The 11,480-nt window shown below is 36.3% G+C and overlaps 2 protein-coding genes across 3 annotated transcripts in view; both read right to left on the bottom strand.

Annotated features, from left to right (window-relative positions):
• The window catches only part of LOC112147805 (solute carrier family 12 member 9), a 13,755-nt gene extending 5,557 nt beyond the window's left edge, over positions 1 to 8,198 (bottom strand). The window contains exons 1-8 of the mRNA XM_024274415.2: positions 7,837 to 8,198; positions 7,308 to 7,442; positions 7,054 to 7,191; positions 6,883 to 6,986; positions 5,317 to 5,518; positions 3,587 to 3,694; positions 3,182 to 3,293; positions 2,869 to 3,026 (exon numbers count right to left, since the gene is read on the bottom strand). Coding sequence (XP_024130183.1) covers positions 2,869 to 3,026; positions 3,182 to 3,293; positions 3,587 to 3,694; positions 5,317 to 5,518; positions 6,883 to 6,986; positions 7,054 to 7,191; positions 7,308 to 7,442; positions 7,837 to 8,020 — 1,141 coding nt within the window. The 5' untranslated portion in view covers positions 8,021 to 8,198. The remainder of the gene's footprint in view (positions 1 to 2,868; positions 3,027 to 3,181; positions 3,294 to 3,586; positions 3,695 to 5,316; positions 5,519 to 6,882; positions 6,987 to 7,053; positions 7,192 to 7,307; positions 7,443 to 7,836) is intronic.
• A 180-nt stretch (positions 8,199 to 8,378) lies between these two features.
• thpo (thrombopoietin) overlaps positions 8,379 to 11,480 on the bottom strand; it is a 5,615-nt gene continuing 2,513 nt past the window's right edge. Inside the window, exons 2-6 of one of the 2 annotated variants that reach the window (XM_036216407.1) lie at positions 10,479 to 10,705; positions 10,275 to 10,399; positions 10,053 to 10,139; positions 9,792 to 9,956; positions 8,379 to 9,266 (exon numbers count right to left, since the gene is read on the bottom strand). In XM_036216407.1, the coding sequence (XP_036072300.1) occupies positions 9,123 to 9,266; positions 9,792 to 9,956; positions 10,053 to 10,139; positions 10,275 to 10,399; positions 10,479 to 10,491 (534 nt within the window). In that variant the 5' untranslated portion in view covers positions 10,492 to 10,705 and the 3' untranslated portion in view covers positions 8,379 to 9,122. Of the gene's footprint in view, positions 9,267 to 9,791; positions 9,957 to 10,052; positions 10,140 to 10,274; positions 10,400 to 10,478; positions 10,721 to 11,480 lie in introns of both variants that reach the window. The other variant, XM_024274052.2, reaches the window with a different exon arrangement.

Below are 11,480 nucleotides of genomic sequence, written 5' to 3' on the forward strand. Positions count from 1 at the left end.
TCGTATATAAGTCGCACTGGAGTATAAGTCGCAGGGACGTTCAATCTATGAAAAAAACCGCGACTTATAGTCCGGAAAATACGGTACTGTCTGTTGTATTCATATTTATGTTTAAAAACACACGTTTTTAAAGTTTAAAAATGGTAGTTTATTTTTTTTTGTGTTTAATAAATGTTTGTCCCGTTCGGCCCGTGTGTTTTTGGATTTTGCCCCCCTGTGTGATTGAGTTCGACACCTCTGGCCTAAAAGGTAAAAGTCCAAGTTTTAATGCATTTATGGGTTTTTACCAGCACTTTCTCCAAATTCCTATAAATTAACCTTGTTTTGATTGGGCTTTTTCATCGTTTTTTCCCCCCCAAAAGTTGTTTTTGAAGCGGAATTGTGATTGAAATCTTGGTCTGTAAAGCCAAGCAAACATCTGGTGAAATTCATAAGTATACCTGCATCCTCACTGTGCATTTTTAAGAAACTTCTTAAAACCAACTTTTATCTCCAGGCTTTTGACATGGCATGAGACTCTGCTCTGCTGGTGTGTTTTACTGTTTTAGCTTTGTTTTTATCTGGTGTTTTAATGTAATTGATATATACATATATTTATCTGGATTTTTTTTAAACATTTTAGCTGTGTTTTTATTGTTCTTTGAACTTTTAAAGTGCGGCGCCTTGTTTGACCGAGGTCATTTTAAGGTGCTGTATAAATAAACTAAACTGTGTGCTACTTAGAAAATATAGTATAACTAGTTATTTACTTTAGTTTATTCTATGTTTTACGTTGCTGTCACCATTATTTTTATTCCAAAAGGATTTTTTGCATGAGGCAGCAGTGGATGCACTTTATTTTTCACATACAGAAAAAGTGGTTTAGGTTTTGTGTGTTTGTACCAATCGTTGAACAAAATTCATTCAGGATTTTCCAAAACATGGCTTTTGAAATCTGTAACATGAAAAAATAGACTTTTTCTGTTCTAAATTAACTTTATATCAAATATGAAAATGAACAACTTTAAGGATGTCTTTCAGGATCTCTGTAAAATAATCTTTAGGTTGGTGTTTTCCCATCTGTTTGAAAATCTATTTGTGCTGTTTGTGTTTATAAGATAATAAGTAGTTCCGAAGCGAGTTAACTAACAGGGTATGTCTGGTCAAGTTAACCAATCAGAAGAGATCCAGCCTGACAGGCATCAACCAAAACTGAGAAAAATGATCAATTGACACCAAATTAAACAAAGATAAAATGTAATCCCTGTCAGGACATGTACATATGAGCGAATGTAATTGATTTATAAAAACAAAATATGGCCTCCTTAAGAGAAAACTCGATTACTCACAAACACCAAATCAGACAAACAAGTGAGTCATTCTGCACTTGTGAAGCCAAACACACAATGAAAGGACTTTTTCCTTCAGAGAAAGTCAGCGCCGCCATCTGCAAAGTGATGCCTTCCAAATGAACAAACCCCTACAAGGACAATGAGACAGTAAGCTCAAAACAAGTATGAACATCTCACAGAAATCACATCAGAGCAGATGGCTGAATAATTAAAGACACCTTTTTGTTTTATCCTGTCCGTAGAGCTTCGTCTCAACCAGAATGTAAACTTTATATTCTCATCAACATGACAGGAAGGATCAGATGTTTTGCCAGGTAAAACCTTCCGACTCCAATCATTATAGGTTTTCTGAATCCAACATAGGAGAATGTTGACACACTCCATTTTAGAGGACATAATTAAGGAAAATTAAACTTAAAACTGCATTTCTGAGCATTTCTTTATTCAAATTGTTGTGAATCAAAAGCAGAAGAAAGAACGCATTTGGCCACAAGCTCCCTGCTCCGGTCCATTCCGATGTCTCCACTTACAGACACATCCATCTGGATATCTTCAGGATCTTTTGCCATTTTTGTTGCACCGCTAATGTTAGGTTGTGGTTGTAAGTAGGAGAGTCGATATTTCAGACAAATTATACATTTTGGTGCACAAGTGCCAAATTTGGCGTGGATCTACCTTTGAATGCCCTCTTTCTGAAAAGCAGGTCATCCACCAGGAAAATCCAATATGGCCGCCCATTTGTAAAGATGGAGGCCATACAGTCAATTTTAGCAAAAATATTGAATGTCTGTTTGCTCCAGTCTCAAAAGAGTAATCAAAAAGAAATAAAACTTGAAGGGTACCTTCAGAATACTATTATATGTGTATTATAAAAACATATTAAGCGGCTCAGTTGTAGGTTCTGGTGCGCAGGAAACCTGGGTTAGCTTCCCAGAGTTCAGGACGGTACAGTACGGTCCGGTATAGAGTGGACCAGGCAATTCAGGTGAGGGTTTACACTCAAAGTTGGACCGTCACGGCGCATGGGAGGTACCGGTAATCTAGTTATCTAGTTTTGATCATTTCTAATGGGAAAAAGTCAAAGATTTATTATTTACCTATTTTGATGATAGATTATTGCAGCAGTTAAGCTGACCTTAAACCAGACCATCTAGTCACGAGAGCGTCTGAGGACAAAGCTCTCAATGTATTTCTTGAGTTGTGGCTAAAAGATTAAACAAGATCAGAGACTTTGAGCTTCCTTTGCAGAGTAGGACTCTTAGATTTAGGGAGTAAAGATCAGCCATCTGGGAAAACTCAAAGCAGAGCTGGCACTCCTCCACAATGAGACGAGCCAGTGGAGTTGGTTTGGACATTTGGCAAAAATGCCACTCATACGCTGTCCAAATGAGGCGTCCAATCCGGAGGAGGCAGACCAGAGACACACTGCGGAGATTATTTCTCCTGGGAACACCTCAGTGTCTTCCAGGAAAAGTCGGCAAACGAAATAAGAGTCTGTGCATCATCTGCAGCAGCTTTTTATAAGTAAGAATCTCACCAAACAAGTTGTCTTTCGATAGAGCGTACAGGATCCTGGAAGCTCCTATGAGGCTACTCATCGCGGCAGACATGGCAGAGGAGTAGATTCCAACAGTCACCATCGGAGGCCATACGTTGATGTCTCCCAGAAAACTGTAGTCTCTTTGGAGAAGGTAACTGCAAGAAAAAAAGCTCCAATTTAAACTTCGCTTCAGCACATAAACTAATAAAAGTCAGTGAATGTCAGTCTCTAATTGTGGCATTTACAAAGACATTTCCAGCTCTCTGATGATGGGTTTGTGTGTTTCATGTGCATCTGTGTTGCGTCGTACCGGTCACAGGTCAGCGCCGACAGCAGACTAATGAGATTGTATATAATGAAAGTAGCGAGGACGGCGGCGAGCGTTCCTCTTGGGATAGAGTAGCCGGGGTTTTTCAGATCACCTGGATAACAAAAGATCACACTTATTAAAATTGAATGTTTTTGTGCTTCACTGACAGTTTGTCGAAATCTATTAAAATCTTTAAAAAAATGCAAATGATAGAATGGAATTTTCCAGAATCCACTATGTCAAAAATATATTTTTTTTAAATCGACATTGTCTGACAGTAATACTAAATATGAAGGAGTCCAGTCAACAACAATTTTGGACAATTTAGACTTTAACTCAAATTTTAACCAAATGTTTTCTTTTATAAACTAAAACATTGTGTCCCAAGTTGGAATAAAAACGTACCCGACATGTTTGATCCGGCCATGATCCCGGTGCAGCCGTTGAACATGACGGCGAACACTGTGGCGAAACTCATCAGGTCACCTGTAGTGTAGTCTACGGTGTAATGAGCTTAAGAACGGAAAGGATTTATTCATACGGGTGAAAAGGCATGTTTCTCGATTTGGTACGGTGGCCCCGAAGTCCAAATTACATCAACAAGTCATTCAATGGAAAAACATTAACGATGAAAAACATAATTAAAAAAGCAAAAGGAATCAATTAAAATAAGGGTCAAATTTTAGAAATTAAAAATGAAATTCCAGAAAATAAAAAGTAATAAAAATACTAAATTAATTCCAAAAAAGTGAAAAGTTTTAAGTCAATTTAACCCTTTAACACCAGTGACACTTAAAGGGTCACCAAACAGAAGAAGCTTCTCCCGGGTTCCAGGTCGACTTTGTCTCAACAAGTCGACCTCTATTCTCAGCTTAGATTTCAAATATGCCCCCCCAAAAAGGGGGCGGGACTAGAGGAGGAGGACTGAGGGGCAGAGGTGTGGCTTGGATCTATGATTGACAGTTAGGTTAGTTTTTTGTAGCGTACCCTAGGTCTTCAATATGGAGAGTGGTACCGGCAAAAGTGATGCAAGGTTCTCCGCAGAACTTTCTGAGGAGGTTGAGGATTATACGCTCAGTCCAGAACCTTTTTGTTTCAAGCCGCTGGCTCAAGACGTGGACCGATGTCTGAGAGTGGTTAGCATCATAGCTAATAAAGGCTAATGTATTAAGCAATAATCTTGAGTGAAACGTTCATTGCAGATCCATCACCAGGATGGAGTTCACTGGGTATAACGCCAATTGCAATCAACCTATGTTCCCTAATTTCCAAGTCCACTGGAAAGTTGTGCAAAGCAGTAGATTTTTGACACCTAGTAGCCATGCTAAAGCTAACACAACAACAACCGACCAGACGTTACAGAATCAAAGGGCGGGGCTTTTATACTGGAGCTGCAGAGCATAACGTGTAACTTCATGGACTTACACCAGTTGACCAATCGCAAAATTCGACTGTAATACCTCGTTTCAACATGTAGGGGGCAGCACACAGACGGTTTTTGACTATATCTTCAGGAATTGAACAAGTTTATTTTAATATGTTGTCAGACAGCACTTTTAAAGCCTCATTTATAGAGGTCAACCGCCAAAAAAAAGTTGATTTAGTGTTTGGTTACTCTTTAAACACAACATTTTCAACATACTGCAACTTTTCAACACAAATTCCAGTAGATTCTGAAGGAGAAAAGTGTCTTTTCTCCTTCAGAATCTACTTTTTGTGTTCAAAGATCATAAACACTGTAGCTCCAGTGTTAAAGGGTTAAGAACTCAAAATGAAATAAAAGAAAATAAATACTGATAAATACTGATTGGATGATTATGTTTGTTCACTGTTTTAACAGGAGGTTATTTGACTTGGCAATTTCTTCCAAAACAAGATCTTTCTTTAAACTTCAAACAAAAGTTTGGTGAATCCTCAATCAAATCTTCACCACAATTTGGGCAAAACATTAATTTAATGTTGCTTTTTTAGCAGCCGTCGTGATTTTTATTTTGTTTTTGTGTTACTTTGTTGATGTGATTTGCACCTCAGGGCCACCGTAGTTTAGAGATGAGATCATACAATATCTCTGCTGCAGGCCTCATAAGAGGGCTGACACCAGTTCAAGTTTGACCATAATATTTAACGACACTCACGGAATAGATTGCCCTCCAGAGTGCGGAGCCAGACGCCAGTGTAATTAGCAGTGGCTGGGCTGGTGGTGTTAACATGAAAAGTATCTGGTAGAATCACCACAGTGGGTTCCAAAACAAAGAAGCTAATGAAGACAGAGGCCAGGACTGTCACGACTACGATGAAAATCAAGAAAGTGGCTTTGGCGTAGATGTGAGCTCCCACCTGAAAAGACAAGTGAAATTTGTGTGTTCATTCTCTATAATCGGCTATTAAAATAGTCGACAACTAATTAAATAGTCGATTAGTCTTTACTTTATATTATATGGAGTCGGAGTGTAGTAAAGTTTAAAGTTATTATGGCATTATGCTAGCTTTTTGGACTATTATGGCATTTATTGAGGTTTTTTAGGTTACTTTGGAGTTTAGCTAATATTTCAGCTACATGCTAGCTATTTTGGCTAGTTTAGGATTTTGTCAGTTTTTAGGCTAATTTGGAGATTAGCTAATATTTTAGGTACATGCTAGCTATTTTGGCTAACTTAGGCTTTTTTCATTTTTTATGCTAATTTAGCATTTAGCTAATATTTTAGCAGGCTATCAGCTTCAGCTTACAGTATTCACACTAGCATTATCGCAGGTAATGCTAAAAATCTAGTTTTTAGTTACTTTAAAGCTAATGATGGTTAAGATGTGTGCGTTACATCCAGTTTGTGCATGACCTGATTAGTCGACTAATAGGAAAAAATAATCGGAGTGCCTGTTTGGAAGTTCGGAAGTTCCGCAGCCACACAACAACACTTTTCTTTTAAAAATCATTTAACCATTCTATTTTATTAATGACATGTTGGTACCCAACATTTAAATAATTTTCAATCATGTTTTTGTATTTTTACTCTGTTCTTGAGGCATTTTTCCAATGATAGAGGACATATATTAAGAAAATTGAGCTTAAAATTACATTTCTGAGTGTTCAAATCGCTGTTAAATCAGGAGCAGATGGAAAATGATGTTTAAAAAAGAGCTTATATTTGTGATGTTGAAAATACTGTCGAACGGGGAGGGGAAAGGGGGCGGGGTTGCTCTGTGCCAACTGTCTCTGAGACGAATTTCTAAGAAACTATATTTTAGAAAACGACATTGGTTTTCTGATTTTAACTAAAAAGGGTATAATAGTAATTAAAATCCTACTGGGAAGGCTTTTACAAATATCAACAGATCATTGAAGCAGAACTTTAAGACTTTTTCTTTCTTTTATTAAATACATATAATTGTGTTTTTATGTCATAAATAAATGACATGAGGATAAAGCCACATTTAAGTCTAAATTTGAATTAATTTTAATTTATATTAAGTGATAATTAAGAAAAATAGCAATTTATGATGTAAAAGATTACTTTTCATTACAACTTCCGCCTAAATTTGACATTTTTCCTCAACTGATCCCTTTTTCAAGGCTGTAGGTGAGTGATTCCACATCAGATATTTATTAAAACATTATTTAAAATAACATATTTCTTCAGCTGTAAAAACAAGACAAAAATAATAATTCAAAAAGAGAACCTGTAAATAAAACATGCAGGTCTTACCAAGCAGACGATGAAGCACAGAAAGAGCAGGACGGTGCCGTACAGCAGGCACCACCAGTACCCCGATGGCAGCACCTGATGACCAGCAGCCACTGCAGCACTCTCTGTGAGACAGTCAGAAGCTTTAAAACATTCCCATCAAAAGATATCCAACTTTATGACTAACTTTACCCTCTGGTACTCCAAAAGTAGTCATGATGGCCTCAACCAAACCCAAAATGTAGAGCGCACATGCACACACGCTGGCAAGGAAAAACATGATTCCAATGCTGCCACCAAACTCAGGACCCAGAGCTCGACTGATCATGTCTGGGAATCTAAATTAAAGAACAAAATGTTTAGAAAGTGGACGGGTTTTAAAATAATTTTAGAAAATTATACCACAAAGAAAAAAAGTTAAAAGTATTTTGTCTCCTTAAGGATACAATAAGCACCTCCAGCATGTAAAGCTCCATTAGTAGAGATGGCACAAACAGACAGAACAGTCATTGTAATTATAAAGTAAGCCACCATGAACATGGAGATGGAATGGTACAGTCCAGCTTGTCCCACAACAAATCCTGAAAAAAATAAAAATAAAAAAACAACAACTCAAAAGCATATGTTTTCAGATAAACTGATTTATTCTACACATTTGATTAAAAGTACCTGAGTTTAGACAATATTTAAAATATAACTGATTAAAATGTATTAGATTAGATTGTAAAGCAAAAAATAAAATAAAAAAATAACCATTTTTAAATTAAAAAATAGGAAAATTGTAATTTAAAATAGTGGATATATTTTTGCTTCATTTTGAAAATAAAAGTTTATTAACCATTTTAATATTTAAGGTGTTAGATAATCTTAAAAATATTGATTAAAAAAATATTTTTCAAAATAAAAGTCTTTCATACTAATCCTTTCCCCCCAAAAATAGTTCTAATATCCGTTTTATGTTTGCGTGAAACTCACCCACGCGTAAAAACACGACGACGCTGAACATGGACAGCAGTGTTGGGATGACCACTCCAAACATGACTCCGAGTTTCGGGGCCTCCCGGCCCCTCTGGAGTCCAGACAGTTCGGACTCGGTTAGCGGGTCTGGAGCGGCTCCAGAGGTCAGACCGTGACGCAGCAAATGTGTTTTTTCTGTCATTTTGAGGATTTTAACCGTCCGACTTTACATAAACGTAGACTGGAAAAATCCTCTGAAATGACGAAGAACTTTTTCACTCACTTCTCCGCTTCAGTGACCCGCAGCGGGGTACGGCGGGTCAACTCAGACGTCCCATCCGCACCTGCAGGCTAGATCTCCACTAATTAAACCCTGACGTCATTTCCGCTAATGGAAATTAGACAATTTAATAAATGGATTTATTTATTTATTTATTTATTTTTACATTTCTAATTAGTTAGATAACTTAGTAAACGTTATCTAAGTAAAATAAAATTAAATTAAACAAAAAATAAAATAAATGAAAATAAAATAAAATAAAATAAAATAAAATAAAATGAAAATAAAATAAAATAAAATAAAATTAAATTAAATTAAATTAAGCAGTTTAAGACACATTTTCAACTTTTTTTTACTGAATTGACAAATATAAAGTCAAATAAATGAGTGAATAATGTAAAATGGCCTGTATTTGATAAGGAAGATGGTTAATTGCACAAGAAACTATACTTTTGTGTCATTTACAATTGTTTTTAGGCTATATACATTCTGCTTGATGTACTTTCTTTTAGTTAGGCACTTATTTCTGCAATTTGTTATTCTGTCTTTTAATATTATAGTTTCAAAACGATAAAAACAGGCGTAAAAAGAAAAAAAATGACACATTAAAAATGTCAAGTTTACCATAAATCCAGAAAAAGTCACCTAACTAACCAAAAAACCATCTGAAAACTGCAAATGCAAAATATGGCATTTATTTAGAACATTTTACAAATATATTCTTTGTCAAGTAGCAATATACATATTGATTCAAAATGTAGCTTTAGCTACTGATGCAATTAGAAAATGTATTAATGAAATATGTATTTTCAAAAAAGGCAGGAGGGTTAATTACATATTTATAGAATACAAAATAAGTATAAATATAAAAGTACGCAAGAATAAATTAAAAGTGGCTTTTAAAACTATCCAATAAAGTGCGTAATATGTAGCATTCACTTCATGAAAGTTGCATGTGTGCCAAATTAAAATAAATTTGGTACAAAAGAATAAAATTAGCTCCTTCAATGAATATGTTGCTGTGTCACTGAGAGGCGCATCTGTCTCCCAGGGTGAGAATGAAACTCTCCAGTTTGCCTGAGATCAGCTGGCTGTAGCTCTGCAAGACTCTTCTCAGACTCTGAGTGCTTTGGGGAACACAAGACAATGATGGAGGAAGCACTGACCCCTGCTGGTCCAAACAAAAAAAGCAGAAAGAGCTGAAGCTGATGATGACAGGCAAAAGAAATGACCATGAAGCCAATCCACAAGCCATAAAAATACATTTAAAAGCCTGGACACACGACATTATGCACACAAATGAAACTAAATGCACCCCTTTTACACGTGACTATTGAGAAGGACTGTCTCACTAGGAAACTATGCCGAATTATCTCCTTCACGTTCCCAGGAAGGAAGTTTCAAGTTCGCACAACTAAACATCATCACTTCCCGGGAGGGGATATTCCAGAAAGTCTGACTTTTATGAGAAACCAGGAAACGTATCCACGGGAGAAAGTTGGTAGTACATTTTAATAAAAGTGTGTTATAAAATTATATTTAATATTTTTGTACTTAAAGGTAGAAAATTAAATTTAGCTTTGAGGTTTTTGGATCCTATAAACAGAATTAATTTAAGAAAAATACCCAAAATAAAAAAACATTTGCTATCAAATTATAACTTTTTTTATTATAATGTGTAATTTTTTCTTACATTTAGCTGGAGATTTGTGATTATGAGTAAATAGTTTCTGATGTTGTTGTCTAATCTTTGCAGCAACATAGTTGCACATCCTGGTTGTGTTGAGTTTCTTATACTTCTTATATTCTCATTAAGAAGCTTCAACGATGCAACAATGTCTCCTCTTTTTTCCTGCTCCTGTAGCGACACACAAAAACACACAAAACTGTCGCTAACCTTGCCGGTTTGAGCACAAGTAAATATTCCAGTGGAGAAAACGATTTAAAGACATACCGATTTTTCTTCCCATGTTGCAACGTTAAACCCAGTGCAGGGAAGCAGAACTGCTGAGGAAAGGGTCATCAAGTCAGTGCACACACTCTGAAATGAAGCAGAACCGGGACAATAGCCAGGCAACCAACAGGCGGATGAGTGACGATAAGAACTCAAAAAGACTCATGAGAAACACTTAAATTCTGCCAATAATGATCTCAAAGTTAAGAAAAGAACCCTCACCAGTGCACTCTCCAGCTCGGCCACAATGTTCAACGCTCTCCTGGCAGCTCTGTTGCACACAAATACTACAGGTTTAGCCTCAGTGTCCCACACCTTAGAGGCAACCATCCAGAGCAGCAGGAGTCCTGGATGAACTCATAGAAAAACACTTAGCTGTGGATCTATAAGCCAGCTTATGACAACAGTTTGGGGGTGAGTACTCACTGCTCAAAGCCATGTCCAGCTCAGCTTCTCCTGGTGAGCCCACATTAGGTTAATCAAGGAAAGTGGCAGGTGGAGAAAGCCCTCAGTGTTATAGTGCCTCATGAAAAGGAGCTGCGTGTTCTTTTTTGTCTCCCCACTTGATTTCCCACCTTCTCATTCAGTAGTGGGAAGTGCAAGTGTTATCTAGCCCGAGAGCAGGAGGCTGTCCAACTTCTCTAGTCGGCACACTAAAGTGTTTCACACTGAAAATGAGAAATACGTGATATCAGCAGCACTTTTACTCCATTCTTATCCGTTTGTTACTAGAGGTTAATTCTTAGAAAGAATATTTATAAAGATGTAGGGGAGTAACAATGAATCGACTGACTGATCTGTCTGAGGCAGTTTGCTAATCAAGTAAATTACCATTATAAAATCATTTCAAAATTAAATAAATCGATTATATCAAGATTGGAAATACCCGTTGGACTGAGGCACAGAAGATTTATTTTACTGTTACGCATATCTAAGTTACACTTTATTATCTTGTAAGGTATCTAGAAAACTTCACCTTTTCTCTGTGACGTCACAGATACATAACTTCCGGTTAATGGATTTAGATAAACAAAGACCTGAACGCTGTTTAACACAATTTCACTTAAATAATACAAGGTAACTTTACCAATTTCAAAGGAAAAATAAAGATGAGCCTAAAAAAACTGAAAAGAAATTCAAAATTAGACAAAACAGCGAAATATTATATATATGTAGCTGACATATTAGTTAAACTCCAAAATAGCCAAAAAAATTGAAAAAAAGCCAGAGTTGGCCAAAACAGCTAGTATGTAGCTGAAATATTAGCTCAATGCTAAATTAGCCAAAAACAAGTGGTAAAATGTCTAATTTAGCAAAAACAGCTAGCATAAGACTAAAATATTAGCTAAACTCCAAATTAACCTAAACGATGAAAAAATAAATTAGCTAAAAAAGCTAGCATGTAGCTAAAATATAAGCTGAATACGA

The sequence above is a fragment of the Oryzias melastigma genome, linkage group LG17 (genome assembly GCF_002922805.2).
Source record: "Oryzias melastigma strain HK-1 linkage group LG17, ASM292280v2, whole genome shotgun sequence".
Lineage (NCBI taxonomy): Eukaryota > Metazoa > Chordata > Actinopteri > Beloniformes > Adrianichthyidae > Oryzias > Oryzias melastigma.